Source organism: Telmatherina bonti (assembly GCF_933228915.1).
Source record: "Telmatherina bonti genome assembly, chromosome: 20".
Taxonomy (NCBI): domain Eukaryota; kingdom Metazoa; phylum Chordata; class Actinopteri; order Atheriniformes; family Telmatherinidae; genus Telmatherina; species Telmatherina bonti.
In genome coordinates, this window is record NC_136618.1 from 33552331 (window position 1) to 33571638 (window position 19308).

The 19308-nt window shown below is 41.7% G+C and overlaps 1 protein-coding gene across 1 annotated transcript in view; it reads left to right on the top strand.

Annotated features, from left to right (window-relative positions):
* Nucleotides 1-7571: 7571 nt before the first annotated feature.
* sspo (SCO-spondin) overlaps nucleotides 7572-19308 on the top strand; it is a gene marked incomplete at both ends in the record, with an annotated part of 143033 nt that continues 131296 nt past the window's right edge. The window contains 6 exons of the mRNA XM_079260014.1: nucleotides 7572-7633; nucleotides 16973-17182; nucleotides 17445-17527; nucleotides 18283-18453; nucleotides 18540-18763; nucleotides 19120-19222. Coding sequence (XP_079116140.1) covers nucleotides 7572-7633; nucleotides 16973-17182; nucleotides 17445-17527; nucleotides 18283-18453; nucleotides 18540-18763; nucleotides 19120-19222 — 853 coding nt within the window. The remainder of the gene's footprint in view (nucleotides 7634-16972; nucleotides 17183-17444; nucleotides 17528-18282; nucleotides 18454-18539; nucleotides 18764-19119; nucleotides 19223-19308) is intronic.

Consider the following 19308-nt stretch of genomic DNA (forward strand, 5'->3'; position numbering starts at 1 on the left):
GGCTGAACTACAAACAAAAAATGAGATTCTGCATGAATTTAGTGAGTTCAGTGAGTGATCATGAAAAGAACAATTCTACATTTAAAATGACAACTGAAACAATGAAAAGGCTTCTTATTCTAATGGACCTTAAACTAATTAGTTATTTAAATCAAAACACTGAACAGTTTTTTGTTTACAAAGATTCTTCAAGTCTCACAGATTATTGCTAAGTGGCTGCCGTGGATGCTGATTTGTGCATGACACACTCCAGCTGTGGTCCATTTCACAGTACAACAGTACTGGGACCAGGAGTTGTATAGACTATAGTCAATGTGTGTTTTTATGCACATTTCAGAAATATTCAGCAGGTTTTTTTCCTTTTTTTTTCAGTTTGCAATAACAATAAAGCACTTTATTTATGATAATTTATGTTACCAAAACTCTGACCCATAGAACCTGTTTTCACCCTGTATTCAGCATTTCAAGCATTCAACAGGGTTATATAATTGACCAAGGTGTGAATAATATTTTAACTGTAGGGATGACGCCTTTTGCAATATTTTCCCCAAACACTGAATGTTGTGGTTCCTGCTCTGACCTGTGCTGCAGTGGGTGTGCCTGTTTCCCTGGCAACCAAGTCCACACCAGGTTCTCATCAGGAAATCAGCAGCAGCAAGATAAAAGGCCAGCTCAGTTCACCAGTCATCGCCTGATTGTTGTATCATCAAGTGATAACAGCTCTCGGCCATTGCAGCATTTCTGCATAAGGATTTAAACAGCTTGCCTAACAATGGTATGTTCTGTCACCAGAGCGTGTTTCTTGCATGCCTGCCTGTCAACCTGCCTGCCTGCCTGTCAACCTGCCTGCCTGGCCACCTACCATTCTGCCCAGGAAAACAATAAACCCTTCTGAGTATCCACATCCAGTCTGCACTTCGGTCCTTGTTTGTCCTACACCACAACACTGAAGGACAAGAACAAGTTCTTAATTTTTTATATCAGGTCTGGCAAATGCTCACTGAAACAAAGCATCTGAAGACATCAGAATAAAAAAAAAAAAGTTTATTAAAGATAATTCCCTGAACTGAATTTTACACTTAGTTTTTCACTATTTAGTAAATCCATGAAAATCCCACTTAACCAAATTTCATCAATTGTCAATCACCGTCATAAGTGTCACTTAATGCCTTAAGACTGGTTTCATTGTCTCTGGAAAAACATGGGAGCTGAATAGAGATGACTGCTACTGCACACAGAAGTCTTGAGGAAGACAGAACCAGCTGCAGTTACTTTCTGATTGACTTCGTGATTACTTGCCACTTTGTTCCAGGACACAATCTGCAGACACTAGTATTTTGAACATGTGTAAAAAGGTGGGTAAATTCTTGGAGAAAGCAGCGATGTGGGGAAGGTCTTGTGCACCCCCTCAGGTGGATGATTTTCTTACTAGTGAAGCTGTGGACAAAGCACTAGTGGACCATTTCACCAGCTTGATTCAGGATTTTCACTCCTACTTTGCAGACATACAGGAGGAATCTCACAGCTGGATTGGAGGAGAAAGCTGTGTTTTTTTTGTCAGAAGCAAACAGGAAAAGGCTGACTGTCACTTTCAGGAGAAAAAAATCAATCATCAAAGTTTTAACAACAACATATTTGTCTCATAAGACAAATAACAATAAACCAAACATTAAACTAATCTGAAATAGTTAGGCCAGGAGTGCTCAGCTCCAGTTCTCAAGGGTCATCATGCATGTTGTATCCCTGCTCCAACACACCTGACTCAAACTAATCAGTCAGTGTGCAGAACATCAATAGCTGTTAGATCCATTTATTGTCAGGTGTGTTGGAGCAGTGACACATGGAAAACCTGTAGGACAGCAGCCCTCGAGGACAGACTTTAGACACTCCTTAGGTCAATCACAAACAAAAGCAGGACTGAACATCCAAATCCAGGACACAACAAGGCGGCAGAACCTCAGACAATAACCTCAAATTTATATAAAAATCAAGAACAAACAACAAAACAGAGTAAAACGTTTAATGTTTTCTTAATTTTGTTGAATTTATTCTTTTTTTTTTTTAGAAACTCATTCCCTACTCTACAGTAACAGTCTCCTTCTTTTCTGTCCCAAGCAGGGAACGCCTCGGGATCCCTCCGCAGACTTAGCAAATGTGGCAGGGGAGAGGAATGTCTGGGCTTCCCTGCTTAGGCTGCTGCCCCCGCGACCCGACCCCGGATAAGTGGCAGAAGATGGATGGATATAGAAAATATATATATGTGCATATACCTGGTGTATGCATACCATGTATATGTGTATGTGTATATATGTATGTGTGTGTATGTATATATATATATGTGTGTGTATGTATATATATATATATATGTATATATATATATATATATATATATATATATATATATATATATATATATATATATATATATTTAAACTTTTGTTTCAGAACTTTGTAAAAAAACATAAACCAAAACAAAAAAGTGTTAATTCCATGAAATTACAATAAAGATATTAAAAAACATGTCTGTATTTGGAAACTTATGTTGTTCTGGAACCAGGAAAGTCGTTCAGAAACTATAAACCCTAACTGAACAAAGTCTCTATTTCCATGTTTAAATTGTCTCATTTTAAGCAAATACTTGTGGTTATGTCACATATTACTGTAAGATCAGGTTTATCTGAAGGATGTCGACCAGACGGACATCAGACTTTTATTCCTCCTGCTCTCTGGACAAACAGCTCACTCTACTTTCATCACCATATTTCCTCTGCAGGAAAGACCACGGTGACGACAAACTGTTCCCTTTCATCATCTGTACATTAACTCCAAGAACAGAGTATTTGCAGCTTTTCATCAGAAAAAACTGAAGTGAAGCAGCCACTGTACCTGTAGTTGTCCTCTTGGCTTGACAGATCAGTCCAGTCCTGAAGAGTCACAGTAAGAATTCCTCATATCGAACGTCCTACTTCAGAACTACACAAGCTGATTGCCCAACAGAGGGCTGTAAATGTGATGAAATCACCAGAGTTCTTTTAAAATGATCATTCCCAGATTGCACGGCACATGTAGGCCTGTGACACCATCCAACATAAAGGCTGACATACTTAACACTCATTAAATTATTATTAAAGGTTTGTCATATACATGTAATCCATGTGAAGCAGAGCGAGATGGGAGGTATCTTCCCGGTGTAACATGACACTGTGCAGAGGAAATGTTCCTCTACTGGAACTGTTTTAAGAAATACTGCATAAACATGCTAAGATTTTAATGGCTGTTCTTGTGTGCAGGTTAAATAAGAAAAGTTTAACAAGCCAAGTCAACGGACAGGACTTCATTCTGAATCCACTTCACCTCCAGACATGGCTGGTGATGATACCAGCACCAAGAGCTGCTCTACTCCAAAGAGACGCTCTGAATTTGAGCTCATTTTTAATGGCATCATGAGGCCCGTTTAAAACCCTTCTTAAAAAGCCTAATCTGGATCCGTCTTTACGGAGCAGTTATCAACCACCTCTAAATGACATCTCTCTGAGATTACAGAGAAGATCAGCTAACTGCTGCCTCGGATCAACACAGAATTCATGCTGAATTTCAGTCAGGCTTTTGTACAGGACGCCTGACAGAGGCAGCTCTACTTAGAATGATATTTTAGTGCAAAATGACTTTTTTTTTTTTTTTTTTTACCTATATCTTCTGGATTTGATCACCAGATCCTGTTGGAGAGGTTAAAGATGGGCCAGTGTTTCCAGCTCTGCGCTGCAGTGGTTTTCCTCTTACTTGGCAGAGCGTCTCTTTACGTAGCTGATGCAAGTTATAAATCTTCGTTACGCCTGCTTTGATTTCTCCAGGTTTTTGTTTTTGTTGCTGGCATGGCAACAAGTCATTTCTCCTCTGCTCTCTGATTGGCTGGAATTCCACCACTTCAACATCTTGCTGTTGAACCGTTCAGCCTTCTTCGTTTGTTCTCTATGCATTTATTGATCTTTAGTCGTCTGAATCTCACAAATATGATGACAACTGAAATATTCGCCTGTGAGTCCAAACCTCAACACATCTGAACACTTGTGGGACCAGTCTGATTTGGTGACCAACACAACTACACTGATCGACCTTCAGCAACTCCAGGATGAGGAATGGGATGGCACCCCACAGCTAAATGTGACCAGACTGGAGGCCAGCAGGAGGAGGAGGAGCCAAACTGGTGTGGCTGTGTGTGGATCTGGATCTGGACTGTGGGACAGTCATCCAGTCCACCTGGAAACTGCAGGTGATGGTGGAGCATGTGTGGGCATCACCCACACGTTTAGCCGTGTTCAAGCTTGTTTTTAGACGGAGAAACTCCTGCATGATTAATGCGCTGAAGCCTTTCAGACGGCCATTTTTAAGCCCAGTAAAAGTAAATAACTGATGTGGCTTGTAGCCCCCACCAGCGTCGTCTTCATCATGTCTTCCTCATTCAGAGGAAACGTGTTTTAACGATGGAGAAAGTGGTGATCATGATAACTCTGAACTTCGTTTCCTTTCCTTTATGGTGTCCATGTGAGAACAATAAATCCGAGTTAATCATTACCCCCCCTCTTGGTTTTGTGTCTGTACGAGATCTGTGTGCAGGGTTGAGCCACAGGCCAGCCCTTCATGTATTTCATGCCATGTTTTTATTGTGGTTATTATCACGGTTATTAATAAAAACTGCACCGCTGGTCAAACATGTAGGTCAGTGCTGTTTGGTTCTTATGCAGATACAAAACGCTCTGCAGCTTTCATCTCTTCCTGGCTTGACAGCAGCTCGTAGTGTAATCGTCTTCATCCCCATACAGACTGCATGGTGTGGAACCATGATGATGATGATGATGATGCCTGTATGTTCTACAAGATAAAACAGTAAACAGTGAAGTAAGCAGAGGAATAATGAAAACTATGAGAATAAACATTCAGAAGTAGCATTTGAGGAATGTGTTGCTGGAAGAGCGAAGCCTTTAGAGATGCTATTAACATGCTATCGGTATAAACAGCTTCACATGGGATTATTGTTAAAGTTCATATTTCTGTTGTTCTTGTTGAAGATAAGGGCTGCACAGTAGCATGGTGGTTAGCACTGTACCCTCACAGCAAGAAGGTTGCTGGTTCAATCTTTGGCTGGGGAGGGGTTTGGTCAGTGGCCTTTCTGTGTGGAGTTTGCATGTTCTGCCTGTGTATGTGTGGGTTCTCTCTGGGTTCTCCAGCTTCCTCCCACCATCTAAAGACATGATGTTAGGTTAATTGGTTACTGTAAATTGCCCCTAGGAGTGAGCATGAGTGTTTGTCTCTCCTGTCCCTGTGATGGACTGGCAAGCTGTCCAGGGTGTACCCTGCCTTTAGCCCAAAGCCAGCTGGAATCGGCTCCAGCTTCCCCGCAACCCTTCATTGGACGAAGCAGTTCAGAAAATGAATGGTTGAAGAATAAAAGTTTACTTTTATTGTTATTAAGAATTGTATTTTTGAATGTTTTAACAATTTTACCATTTTAATTTTGTTCTAAAAAGTTACTGATGTGCGCAAAAGAAAATTGTTTACATTTAATTATTTTTCTTGTTGCCTGATCATTTACTATAAAAGCATGATGAACACGGGTTGGAGCGGCCCCTGTGAAGGGCCCCGAAAGCTCTTCTCGTGAAAAGTTAAACCTATACTTTTTGGTTTGGGGCCTTTGTTATTCTCTGATAAGAAAATGACAGATTTTGGAGCTGGTTGCCATGTCTTCAGTTTACTGGGTTTTGTACTTTATGACTTTGCTGGGAGGGTTGTGTAGATATAACCATGTCATTCTAGTGGTCATGGTTGCTTTTATCATGCTTAATTAAATTATTTTAGGTCATGTTAAATGTAATAATTAAACTCAAAAGCTTTCTCTTGTTGTAGACCAGGGTTAGGCAACTCTGGTCCTCGAGTGCCACAGTCCTGCAAATGTTAGGAGTGTCCCTGCTGCAACACAGCTGATTTAAATTAATGGCTAATTAGCAAACTGGTGCAGAGTTTGATGTTTGCTAATAAGGTCTGACGTATGCCAGGTGTGTTGCAGCAGAGAAACTCCTAACATTTGCAGGACTGTGGCACTCGAGTTGCCTACCCCTGTTGTAGACTATGTAAATTGGTGTTACCAGTTATGCTTTAGCTAAACTGGTCTGGACCTGAACTAATTTTCTGACGTGTCCAAACAAAAACTCTTTAGCTTGAGCTTTTCATGCCATGGGGATGATTTTGCTAACAATACAATATTTTTCCTGTGACGCTTGGCTCAGTGTATTCCCCTGATCAATCAACCCAGACGGTGCTGTTTTAAAGAGAAACCTATGTTTCAGGTTTTAGGGTCCAGACTCCATTTCCTCTTGTTGCATTAGCTTATCTGGTTAAAAAGAAAACATCTTTGATTGTTTATGTCTTCATGCATTTAGCACTAATAAAGTGCAAATCAGCAGATGCTAGTATGCTAACATGCTCATCTGAGATGCTGAACATAGAAGAAATATGTGCTGTTAGCATTAGCATTGTCAGCAGCCTCATGCTATTTGTTGAGAAGAAGTGTTATGAGGTACAGTAGAGCTGGAAACCTTCTCTTTCCTCTCACTGTATTGTACTTCTTCTCAGAAATGGTGGCATATCTCCATCTACAGACGCCTCCAGCGGTTAAAAGTGTCTGTAATGAATCCCTCTGACTCTCCATTTTGCTTAAAGAAAACCAATGTGACAACGTTTTGTCTGTTTCTGCTTTCTTTCCACCACATACCAAGTTGTTGGGTGGTAACAGCTGTGTTTGAGCCTCTTTGCTGCAGGTCAGAAGGTCACACTTGGGATATTGGTAAGTCTAAAGGCTTTCAGATCTCATGTCCTTTGACATGCTTCATTGAATAAAAGCCACATCATCCTTCCCGAAACGACTTCTTTTACAGGATTAAACTCAGACAAACATCCCTTTATTCTGCAGTCAAGGCTGTGCTCAATCCCCCGCCCACCCCAACACCACCTACAGCCTCCAGTAATGTCTGACACTGCAATGTCAGAGGAGGCTTCGGTCACAGCTCCATGGACCAATCCCAGCCTGTCCAGCTGTTACCTTACCACTGGGACCCAATGGCAGCTGGCTCAAATGCCACTATCCATCCCACGAGTCACCCCCGCATTTAAAAACATTCATTTTAGACTTCGTTAGCTTCACAAGCGTCACTTCTCAGATCCGGTATCGCTTAACGCTGGAAGAACAAGACAGAATGGAAAGATAGGCAGCAGAGACATTAAAGCTACAAGGAATACAAGAAAAAGACTATTTCAAGGCACTTTACAGGTAAGATAGGTTTTGTTAACAACAGCAGGACAAGCTTATGATACAATATACACAAAACGCATCAAACACACAAACACAGTGATAATAATGTGAAAGGAGTGATCTGACCTGCTGTTTGCAGTAAACTGAATTCCTTCAGCTGGATGAAAAGTTCACTTTTGTTTTCAGCTTTTAGGCATAAACGATTATTTATAACTAATATCCTATTGTTTGGTATAATTCATTTTTAACAGAACCTGCAGACCCAACCATGAAGGAGATGGTTATGGAGCTGGTGTTGTTGATTGGTCTGCAGACTGTGATGGGAGCAGGGTGAGTTTTGAAACTTTATGCTAAAAGTCATGAGGATTTATCCACCCCAGCAGATCTTGGTTGATGCTAAACTCCTACTGTAACACTGCTTCTCTAGTAATTATCTTCATTCACAAATCCACCGTTTTATTTACTGAAACTACTTTAATCACAGTGATGACATCATACCGTATCACTCCTCACTGTCATGTTATTCCAAACAAATCAGACAGAAAATAGAGTTAATGTCTATTAATATAGGTTTAAAAATGTTACACAATGAATTAATTCATAGAGAAAAATGGAGTTCCTGAGTCCTCAGTCTGTGATATAAAATCACACAAACTGCCTTAAACTTTTAACTTGAGCGAGTTTAATTTTCAGGAGTGATGACTTTGCAGAAGTTAAATGCACAGGATGAATCAGTTTGATTCGTAAAATCTTGTTTTTATTTCCAACCAACATGATGGTTTATAGTCCAGCTGCCATACAGTAAGCGGTGATATGTAAACAATTGCTTTGCAGCAGGAAGTTTGTGTGAAGATGGTTTGAGTTAAAACAGTGTCAGACCAGCTTCAGCAGCTTCCTGAATAACTGGTTTTAAATACAGAGATGAGCAGGTACTGGAGAAGTCACATGACATGACCAGCATTCTTTATAAATCCTTCATCTTCATCATAATTCCATCATGTTGTCTGGAAGCTGATGGCAGAAGGTTGGTTATTAATATGAGATCAGCATGGAGACCAGAAGGGTTTCCTCCCATCAGTCAGTGTATTATTATTATTATTATTATTATTATTATTATTATTATTATTATCTATTCATAGGAAATCTTATGAAAAGTTCTGCACATTATGCAGGATTTGCTCTGAATTTCCAGCAACATGAGAATTCAGTGGTCCTGCAGATTCATTTATCTTTTTGTAATGGGTGACTAAAGACCCAGAAATACAGCCACACAGAGTCATGTACAAATTACAGTTTTATTGTAAATGCGGACCTGTGAGATGAAGGCTATGAGGCAGCGGTCTGGTCCTGGGGAGAGAGGCTGAGAGAGTGACAGGGTGGGAGGAAAGAGGTCAGAACACCAAGAGACAGGTGAGGTACCGTCTGGACAGTATGGATGATAAGCAAGGCTCAGGGGTTCAACAAGCAAATCGAGGGTCCATATCCAGACATCCAAAAGGCAACAGGAGACTGTCATAGGCAAAGGAAGAAGAGTAAACCAGGGTTGCGAATAGGTAGGTCGGCAACTTGAGGTGATAAACTGTACACTGGACTACAACAAGACATAACACTGCCAATAATTTGGCAGAGAGCGAGAGACTGGAGAGTGTTTAAGTAGTGCTGTGAGTCATTCATTCATTCATTCATCATCCTAACCGCTTAATCCAATGAAGGGTCGTAGGAAGCTGGAGCCTATCCCAGCAGTCTTTGGGCAAAAGGCAGGGTACACCCTGGACAGCTCACCAGTCCATCACAGGGCCGTGCTGTGTGTAATAAGAAACTAAGTAGCAATGGGTAAAAACCATGTGGACTGAATCAGGCTAATAAGCACAATAGAGTAGGGACCATGGCAGATGCAATTAGGAAGCCTCAGGTGGGCTTCGAGACAAATCTATGGATAATATGCTTTCATTTAACCAAGTGTAGGAGAAAAAAGTTAGAGCATCTTGGGAAAGTTTGAAAGTTTTGGTGCCAGTTAACATAATTTTGTGTGTGTTTATATATCAATCACCCGCTAATGTCCATCCACCATCCTTTTTCCTCTGCTGATCAAGGTTTTGGGTTACAGAGGAAGCAGACATTCTCTCTCCCTGGTCACTTCTTCCCTTCCTCTTGTTTAAACACTTCTTCCAGCATGTCTGGCCATTGTTCACCTGGTTTGTTGTGACACTCATGGTGGAAGGGTTTGTGTGTCCTGAAGATCCTGGTAGCTGTGTGGTTGGGGGTTTTATGCCCCTGGTAGGGTCACCCATGGCAAAATGAATCAGTGGAGGGAATACTTTGAAGACCTCTTCAATCCTTCTAACACATGATGAGGAAGCAGAGCTGGGGGACTCAGGGGTGGACTCTCCTATCTCTGGGACTGAAGTCGCTGAGGTGGTTAAAAAGCTCCTTGGCGGCAAGGCCCCGGGGTGGATGAGATCCGCCCGGAGTTTCTTAAGCCTCTGGATGCTGTGGGGCTGTCCTGGCTGACACGTCTCTGCAGCATTGCGTGGACATTGGGGACATAGTCTCTGGACTGTCAGTGGTGGTCCCCCTTTTCAAGAAGTGGGAGGCAACTACAGGGGGATCACACTCCTCAGCCTCCCCAGTAAGGTCTATTCAGGGGTCCTGGAGAGGATGGTCCAGCGGATTGTCAAATTTTAGATTGAGGAGGAGCAGCGTGGTTTTTGTCCTGGTTGTGGAGTTGTGGAGCAACTAAATACCCTCTTTAGGGTCCTGATTGCTGGCAGTAAGTCAGATTTGTTTTCAATGAGGGTTGGACTCCGCCAAGGCTACCCTTTACCAACAATTCTGTTCATAACTTTTATAAACAGAACTTTTAGGTGCAGCTGAGGTGTTGAGGGGATCCAGTCTGCCCTTTGCGGCTGCTGTGGTTCTGTTGTCTTCATCTGGTTGTGATCTCCAGGTCTAACCTGAGCTATTTGCAGCCAAATGTAAAGCAGCTGGGATGAAGATCAGCACCTACAAATCCAAGACCATAGTTCTCAGCTGGAAAAGGGTAGAATGTCCTCTCCAGATTGGAAGAGAGGTCCTGCCCCAAGTGGAGGAGTTCAAACATCTCAGGGTCTTGTTCATGAGTGAGGGAAGGATGGAACGTTAGATTAACATAGATTGGGCTCAGAGTAGAGCCGCTGCTCCTCCACATCGAGAGGAGCCAGTTGAGGTGGCTCGGGCATCTGGTCAGGATGCCTCCTGGACCTCCCTGGTGAGGTGTTCCAGGCACGTCCCTGTGGGAGGAGACTTAAGGGAAGGCCCAGGACATGGTGGAGGGATTATATCTTTCATCTGGCCTGGGAACACCCTGGGTTCCCCCCCCGAAGAGCTGGCAAATGTGGCTGGGGAGAGAGAAATCTGGGTTTCTCTATTTAGGCTCCTTGCCCTGCGACCCAACAAGCTATACAGTCTAAGTCCTGGATCTACTAAAAGTTTGTGTGGACTAAAACGTGTGCAAACTCCCAACACATGCAAAAAAAGCACAAAGTGATTTATTAACAGCACATTAAGGGTTGTGTCTTTCAAAGGGACAAAATAGCACATCTGCATCCAGTTAGTATGTCTGCCACAATGAATATGCTATATCGAACATCACACGCTACTCAGCGTGTGTTGGGAGGAGAAAATGTAAATATGTTAATTTAGCGGCCACAATGTGATTTATCAAACCTGAGATCAATGTTGCTGATAGAAACTGTTTCTATATTTAACACGTTTCTAAAGGACGTGCAAACAGTCTGTGTGTATAATTGTGTGCATTTCTGCAGTTGTTGTCACAAGAAGGAGACATGAAAACAAAACTAGGAGACACAGAGAATGCCTTTTTCACCCTCATGTGAATATTTTTGGGATAAAAGTGGAAACAATCATCAAAGTCTGAATTATCCAGCATTTTGAAACTGCTGGAGAAACTCAGGATGGATTTGGAAGAGTCACACATACCTTGCACCCCCATCATCTGCAAATAAGCATCCAAAGTGCAACCATATTGAGCAAAAAACATTGTTGCCATTATGCGGAACATGTCAAAGTAACATTTATGCTGTTACAATAGAAGAAAACCTAGTTCTAAGTCGAACTGTGGCCTGTTAGCTCTGCCAATACTCTCCACTTCAGAAATACAAGTTGTTTACTCCCTTGCTGTTGTTTCTCTCTGGTTTCTTTTGTTCCAAAAGGGGACCGCTTGATAATCGAAGGCAGGAAGGGAATGAAGTTCTGTTAAATACCTTGTCACGATTTATATCATGAGATAGGCTACTTTATAACTAATTGACGAAAAGTAAGGTAGTATGTAACATCGATGTGTTCTGTCAACAGGCGATTGTTGCTTTTTTTCAGTGTGAGCCTGTCAGTGGGACTGTTGCTCAATCACACATGAGCACTGCTCAGAGCCAAACAGACTGAAGGAAAATGACCTGTGTGTGCCAGATTCTGTCAGGAAGCTCCTGACAAGGTCTCCAGTTCTACACGCTGGTTTGAGGACAATCACACTGTTTTACTCCCCCCCCCCCCAACTCCTGCTTGTTTCAGCTGCTGACATAGAGCTTCATGTTTGTGTCTGAATCTATTTTCTCTGAAAATGAAATTTTTGTGGCAAAACAGATGTTGCTCAAGAAGTATCCAATGAAACTGACCTGTCCTCTGACTGTAAACACCAGTAGAGTTTTGAGGCAGAAAAATAGGAGATTGTTGTTGTAGAGTAGGGAATGAGTTTCTAAAAAAAAAAAAAGAAACAAGAAAAAAATTAAACAAAATTAAGAAAAACATTTGATGTTCTACTCTGTGTTTGTTCTTGATTTTTATATAAATTTGAGGTTATTGTCTGAGGTTCTGCCGCCTTGTGTTCAGGGTTTTGATGTTCAGTCCTGCTTTTGTTTGTGACTGGCCTAACTAAAGAGTGTCTAAAGTCTGTCCTCGAGGGCTGCTGTCCAAAAGGTTTTCCATGTATCCCTGCTCCAACACACCTGACTTCCATTAAATGGATCTAACAGCCATTGATGTTCTGCACACTGACTGGTTAGTTTGAGTCAGGTGTGTTGGAGCAGGGATACAACACGCAGGATTGTGACCCTCGAGAATCATAGCTGAGCACTCCTGGCCTATTTCAGCTTAGTTTAATGTTTGGTTTATTGTTATTTGGCTGTCTAATGAGACAAATTATATGTTGTTAGTTGTTAAAACTTTGATGATTGATATTCTTTTCTTTTTAATGTAGCTATAATACTTATATTCCATTTCCCCCCTGAGGGATTGCCTCCTTATAGTGCTCAGGGGGTTTGTGTGCCTCAGTGACCTTAAGAGCTTTACCAGCAGGAGCTTTAGTTTCTGGTGGGACACCCAAGCTGGACCGGTCTTTGGTTAGAGGTCTGACAAAGGTCAATCCATTTCTTCACAAAGTTGGACTCTACTAACAGTTCTATTCAGAAAACACAATAATAATAACAAAAAAAGAGCTGAAGCATGATGTGCACGCATGATGCCCCGTTCACATTTCTGCCTGCCCCTCATGTATGCATTCCTACAGCCGGCCTTGGTTAAACTTCAAGACAGTTAGAGTAATAGTCAATAACAAGAAGGTAGTTTTTGCCATGTAGATTAAATAAATCAGCGCCCACCTTCTGCAGGGTTCTGTGGGAAAGTCCGCTACTAACATTGGGTCCCTGATTTTTTTGTAGTGGTGTTAAAAGGCAAATCCCACATTTCTGAATAATGTCCTCAATAACCTTGTCTATGTCTGGAAGGAAGATGGCTTCTCATGCTCTTCTTTTACATTTTTTCACTCTCTGGGTGTCCTTCGTGAAGACGCTGAAGTACATCTTCGTGCATGATTTGTGGGATTATAATCCTGTTTTTCATCAGGAGGCCATTTGCTACAGCTCTGCCCACATAGGGAAAAACTGTGGACACATTCCTGTTGGTCGGCTCGTGTTTACATACTTAGAAACTTTGCTCAGCACTGTGTCCATTGCTGTCTCCTTGGCTATTTTTTTATGTATTTATCCGGCGTGTATATGAGGTCAAAGTCATTGCGCTGCAATGTCAACCTCACCTGCTGGATTCTGGGTGACATGACATTGAGATTCTTTTTCCAGATTGAGATGAGTGATTTGTGATCAGTTTCTGCTGAATGTAGGTGGTCCATAAACATAAGTGTGAAACTTCCCACATCCAAATAGAGTCTCTACCTGCGCATAGCACTTTTCAGTCTCTGTCATTGATCTCGATGTATACTGTATGCGACAGGTTGCTACTTTGCTTAATTTTCGTGTTGCAGAACAGCACCTAGTCCATCTTTTGATCCGCATGTGGACACTTTGGTTGGCTTTTGTTGGATCAAAGTAGGTTAAAACTGGTTCAGTAGTCCCAGTTGTCTTGAATTCTTTCCATTCCTGTTAGGTTAAGAGAGGTTAGGTATGAACTTACCCAGGAAGTCAATCATCCCCAGCAGTCTAAGACTCCATGCCTGTCAGATGAGGCTGGATGTCCAGTCTGGCTTGCACTTCTTTTTAGTCTGGCAACACTCCTTCCACTGTTATCTTGTCTCCCAATAATGACATAGCTGAGACTCCAAAAAGACATTTCTTTTTAGTTTTAGTCCATACTTTTTCACCCTTTGCACCAGTTTTTCAAGTCGCTCATCAAGTCATCAATGTACACTCGTGTTCGCTCAAAACCTTCTATAATTGCCTCCACGGCCCTGGGAAAGATCTCAGGTGGTGATTTGAATGCCAAAAGGAAGTCTCAGAAAACAGTAGCGCCCAAAAGGCGAGTGGAAGGTGGTGTACCAGCTGCTTTCTGGGTCTAGTTTCAGCTGTCAAAGCCCATGTGAAGCATCTAGTTTGCTCAAGTACTTTGCACCAGCCGTGTGACTTCATGCTTGAAGGTGTGATTATGCTCTCTATCAGGCATACATGTAACTCCAGGGAGTTTCTCTTTTTTACACAAGTAATGAAATTAATCCATTATGTGGGCTCTTCCACCTGTTCAATGAATCTCATCTGCGTCTTTCTTTTCAGTTCCTTTTCAGTCCAATTTTGAGAGGTGCTGGCACTCTCCTTGGGGCATGCACTACAGGTACAGCATCTTTGAGGTGTATTTTACAGGTATAGTGTGTGCCATGTCCTTTGAAGACCGTAATGTATTTATTCACTAAATTGGTACTACCACTGTCGATCTGGTAGATTCTTTGACAGGTCTTCAGATGCTTTGTCACCCAGAACTGATTCATATTGTGAGCATTAGGTTATATTGTTTTCCTTTTGCTGTCACTTTGAGCCAACGGCCACTCTAGTTTGCATGGGCGGGTTGTTGTACACTTTTAGCGACTTTTCCTTCCTCTTTTTGAGTTTGCAGAAAATGATTTCAGATCATTTTCATTAATAAAGTTGGCTTTGTCTCCAGTGTCAATTTTACAGGGTACTAGGGTTCCATTGACAAACAGAGGTGCAGACCATTTATCTTCTTTTACTGCAAGAACTGCATGCTCTGTATCACTGCTTTGAGGTTGTCCATGGTTTTCTTCACAGGACACTGTTTTGATGAAAAATGTCACACTCAAATCCTGTCTGCTTTCTGAGTCCTCCTGCACTGTATAGATCTTTTTCCTGGTATGACACATTTTTGTGTAGTGATTTTGCTTCTTGCACTTTGTGCATGTTTTTCCATATGCAGGGTAGAGTCTCAGCTTGTGACTTTCACCATGTTCTTACAACTAAATTGTGCTTGGTCATCGTCTCTGTTCCTGTCTTTTTGTTTGAACTTGAACCAAGCTTTCCCTTTCATTGTTACTTCAATTACAGACTCATCATCTTGGTTTTGTGAGTGTGAGATCCACTTCCCTCAACAGTTTTTTGTGCAACTTCTTCTCAGTACCAAATGCAATCTGGTCCCTTATCATTGGGTTCTCTAGATTGCCGAAGTTACAGGACTGCGAAAAAATATCAAATGACTCACCTGGCAGTTGGAGAACTAAATACACATCTCTCATATGGTTCAGTTTACTTTGCAAGAAAGTGCTCGTCAAATTTCTTTATGACTTCTTCAAACTTGTCTTTATCCTCTGGTGTATAATAAACAAATGTATTCAAAACTTTGATAGCCTCTGCTCCAGATATGGTTAGCAAAAGAGCTTTTTTGCTTTCATGTACCCAACGATCCAGAATGCAGATTTGAAACTGCTGTCTTGATGCCCTGCCAGCAGGGTTTTTCAAGAAAGTTTTGTGATGCTTGACCTCAGATCTTTTACAGATATACACACACACACACACACACACACACACCAGTCAGGTTTTTGGCCACACCAAAGCAACCAACACTGCTCTAGGTATTAAATGACATCTGCGAAATAGCGGCAACATTTCAGTCCTTGTACTACTGGATCTCAGTGCTGCATTTGACACAACTGACTGAAACATCTTAATAGACTGGCTGAAAAGCTGGGTAGGACTCAATGGCACTGCAATTAAGTGGTTTGAGTCTTATTTAAAGGACAGGGACAGGGCTTTCTGTCCATAGGTAACTATAATTCTGAGCGAACAAAAATAACCTGTAGCGCTCCCTGAGGCTCCATCTTGGCCACTGCTGTATAACATCTATATGCTCCCACTCACTCAAGTTATGATAAAAACAAAATATGTTACCATAGTTATGCTGATGACACACAAATCTACATAACCATCTCATCAGGACACTCTGGTCTGATCCAAACTCTGATCAAATGCATCAATCAATTTAAAGATTGGATTGGAACAAAACTGAATGAAATAATTGGCTCTTTGGAGCTAAAGAAGAAAAACTTAAAAGTCAGTAATCAGCTTCAGACAGCTACTTAAAATCTAATGACAAAGCCAGAAATCTTGGTGTAATAATGGCCTCAGACCTGAACTTCAACTGTCACATGAAGATAGTTGTGAAGTCGCCTTGGTTGTGTTAGTGCAAATGGCAGAATTCTTTGTAAGAAAATCTCTTCACAAACTTCAGAAACAAATTTTTAACTTTACCAACAGCATTTTCATCAATCAATCAATCAAACTTTATTTATGAAGCGCTTTTCCAACATAAAATATTTAACTCAAAGCGCTTTACAGTTTAAAATCAGACATTAAGGAAACACACAGACAGACACATTATATAAAAAGATACCTCCAACCCCCTTTTTTAGATACATCTAAATGAGAATGCTAAGTGCAGACGGACTAGTTGTGGAAACCCCATCCGTATATATATGTGTGTATATATATATATATATATATATATATATATATATATATATATATATATATATATATATATATATATATATATATATATATATATATATATATATACACATATACATACAGATGTACACACACATAAATATAAAATGAAATAAGAATAATCATTTCAAAGAAAATCAAAATGGAATAAGTTAACCAAATAAAACTTAATAAGAAATCAAATAAAGGCCAAACTAAAAAGGTGGGTCTTGAGCCTGCCCTTAAAAACATGAACATCCTCTGCACCCCTGAGGACTAAAATGGGAAACGACTGATGTTACTGTTGAGCAGTGAAAATGTGGATGGATGCAGATGTTAAATGCAGAGTGATTTGTGTGTTCAGTGCAGAACAAATGAAGTGTGTGTCATGTTCCAGACACTGGTGTGAACACATGATGGAAGAGAGGGTGGAGCGCGTCCTGTCACCCCGTCTGCAGCTTGAAGTCGGCTGTTCTGCAGTGTATCAGTACAACACCCAAGGCTGGAGGCTGGATGTGGACAGGATGCGGAGCAAGCACGGCGGGGATGACGGCATTGCGCTGTACTACAATCAGCAGGGGCCAAAGGCCTCCTGTTACTTGTACAAGTAAGTAAAAGATCAGCGGCTGGTTCACATCATAGGACCGGGGGAGTGGAAAAAATGCTGGAGTCTTCAGGTGACAAAGTGTCACTGTTTGGTGGGACTGAAGTCAGGAATCATGACTGGAGCTTCTGAGGATTTCAGGATGGATGTGTTTGTTTTTTGTTCAGCCTCCAAATGAGAATGAATGAATGAAATGGTTGTGATTACCACTAAAGTCAGATGAAGTGTGAAAATGCTCACAGTGTGAATGTACTGTGTACCTCAGGCCTGCAGAGATGGAGAGCCAGACGGTGAACAAGACGGTGAGGGCCTGCTGTGAGGGCTGGGGGGGTCCACGCTGCTCTCAGGGTGAGGACAACCAACCCATGTGTCACCTCTGTGTGCATGCATATTATTTACTTCATCATATTTAAAGACTTTACCAGCATTAAAGTTAAACTACTGCATTGTGAACATAAACTTTACCCCTTGCAGGTTGTTTATAATTACTGCCCTTTCGGGTTATTAGTGGAAAGCAAAGCATTCTCCATAAGTACTGCTATAGAGGAAAGTACAGATGAACTTTTTTATCATTCCGACCTTTCAGTCAAGTTCAGTTGTGATCAAAACTACAGCATGTGTAATTATTTCATTTCATCCTGTGACATCATCGTGTGTTCATGTGTGAAACGTTTGTGTGTTCATGCGACTGTGTGGCCACATTTGATCAGTGAAAGTGAGTCTGGGACTGCCGGTTTTACCTGGACCCTGGTTTATTTGGCCCTTTGCCTCCTGGTCCCGGCTCCCATCCCAGCGACCCGTCCCATCTGCTTGGCTTTGCAGCTTTCCTTCTGGACTAAATTATTGTCTCATTGTTGGACTGGTCTGACGTTGGAGTGCTTGTTCATAAAATCCTGGTTCCGATGTCAGCCTTCTTTATTGTCCAAGCTCCTCGTCTCTGTTTCATCAAGGGCCATGACGTGGTGCATCATAACATGGCGCTTAATCTGCATTTTTGCAAGTTTTTCTGTGTTGTTATATTTTCATGTTTTGGTTGTGACTTAGTGAGTAGAATATGTATCAGATTCTTTCTCAACATGTCGTTTTCCCCTCCCACCTTTTAGGAGTGGGTGTACACGGTCGGTGCTACTCCACATGGAGCTGTGAGGAATTTCCAGGAGTGCATAACTTGTCCCTCATGTCCATGGAGCAGTGCTGCAGCAGCATGTGGGCACTGAGCTGGAGGAATGCCTCTGACCAGACCTGCTTGTCCTGCACCTACACTCTGCTTCCAGGTTTGACAACAAGCCCAGCTGCTTGCAGAATTTAGCTAAACTAGTGATGGATTTGTCTCACACACCACCTGCCTTGTCCCCTCCAGACTCCCAGTTCTCTCCTCTGGTGCGGAGTGGTCTGCTGGGTACTGCCCGGGTTTCTCAGGGCTCGGCCACATGCATGTCCTGGGGTGGAGCCCACTATCGCACGTTTGACAGGAAGCACTTCCACTTCCAGGGCACCTGCACTTACCTGCTGGCTTCCTGTACCGACGGCACCTGGGCAGTCTACATCAGTACAGTCTGTGACGGGAGAGGAGACTGCAGTAAAGTAGGATTTCATACCAGCGCCACAAAGCAGCAGAAATGACTGGAAATCAACAAATCTCAATTATGATTTTATAAGTAACTGTGCAGTGCAAAGCCTTTTTACTGTGTGTTAATCAATAGCAAGCACCTGTTTTTATTGTCCTTGTTATGTCAATAGTAAAGTTTTTACATGATAACTTCACTATACTGAACAGAATATGAAATTAAGTGCATCAAAAAAATGATAGTAAACAACAAAAATCATGTGGAAACTTGTCGTGACAGTAATAGCTACTGCAGGCACAAGTGTGATGCTAATCTAATGTAATGTAAATGTCAGAATGCAGCAAAGCAAAAGCCCTCTCTCTGTGTTTTCAGGCCCTGAGGATGATGCTGGGTCTGGATCTGGTTTCAGTCCATCACAGGAACTTAACCCTGAACAGTCTCCCTGTTCCAAACGGAGAACCACTTTTTCAGAATGGTAACTCTCTCATCCTCATCACCATGAATACATTCTTGTGCCACATGTTGGATATAAAGTGATGCTAGTTAGGCTTCATAAAGCCG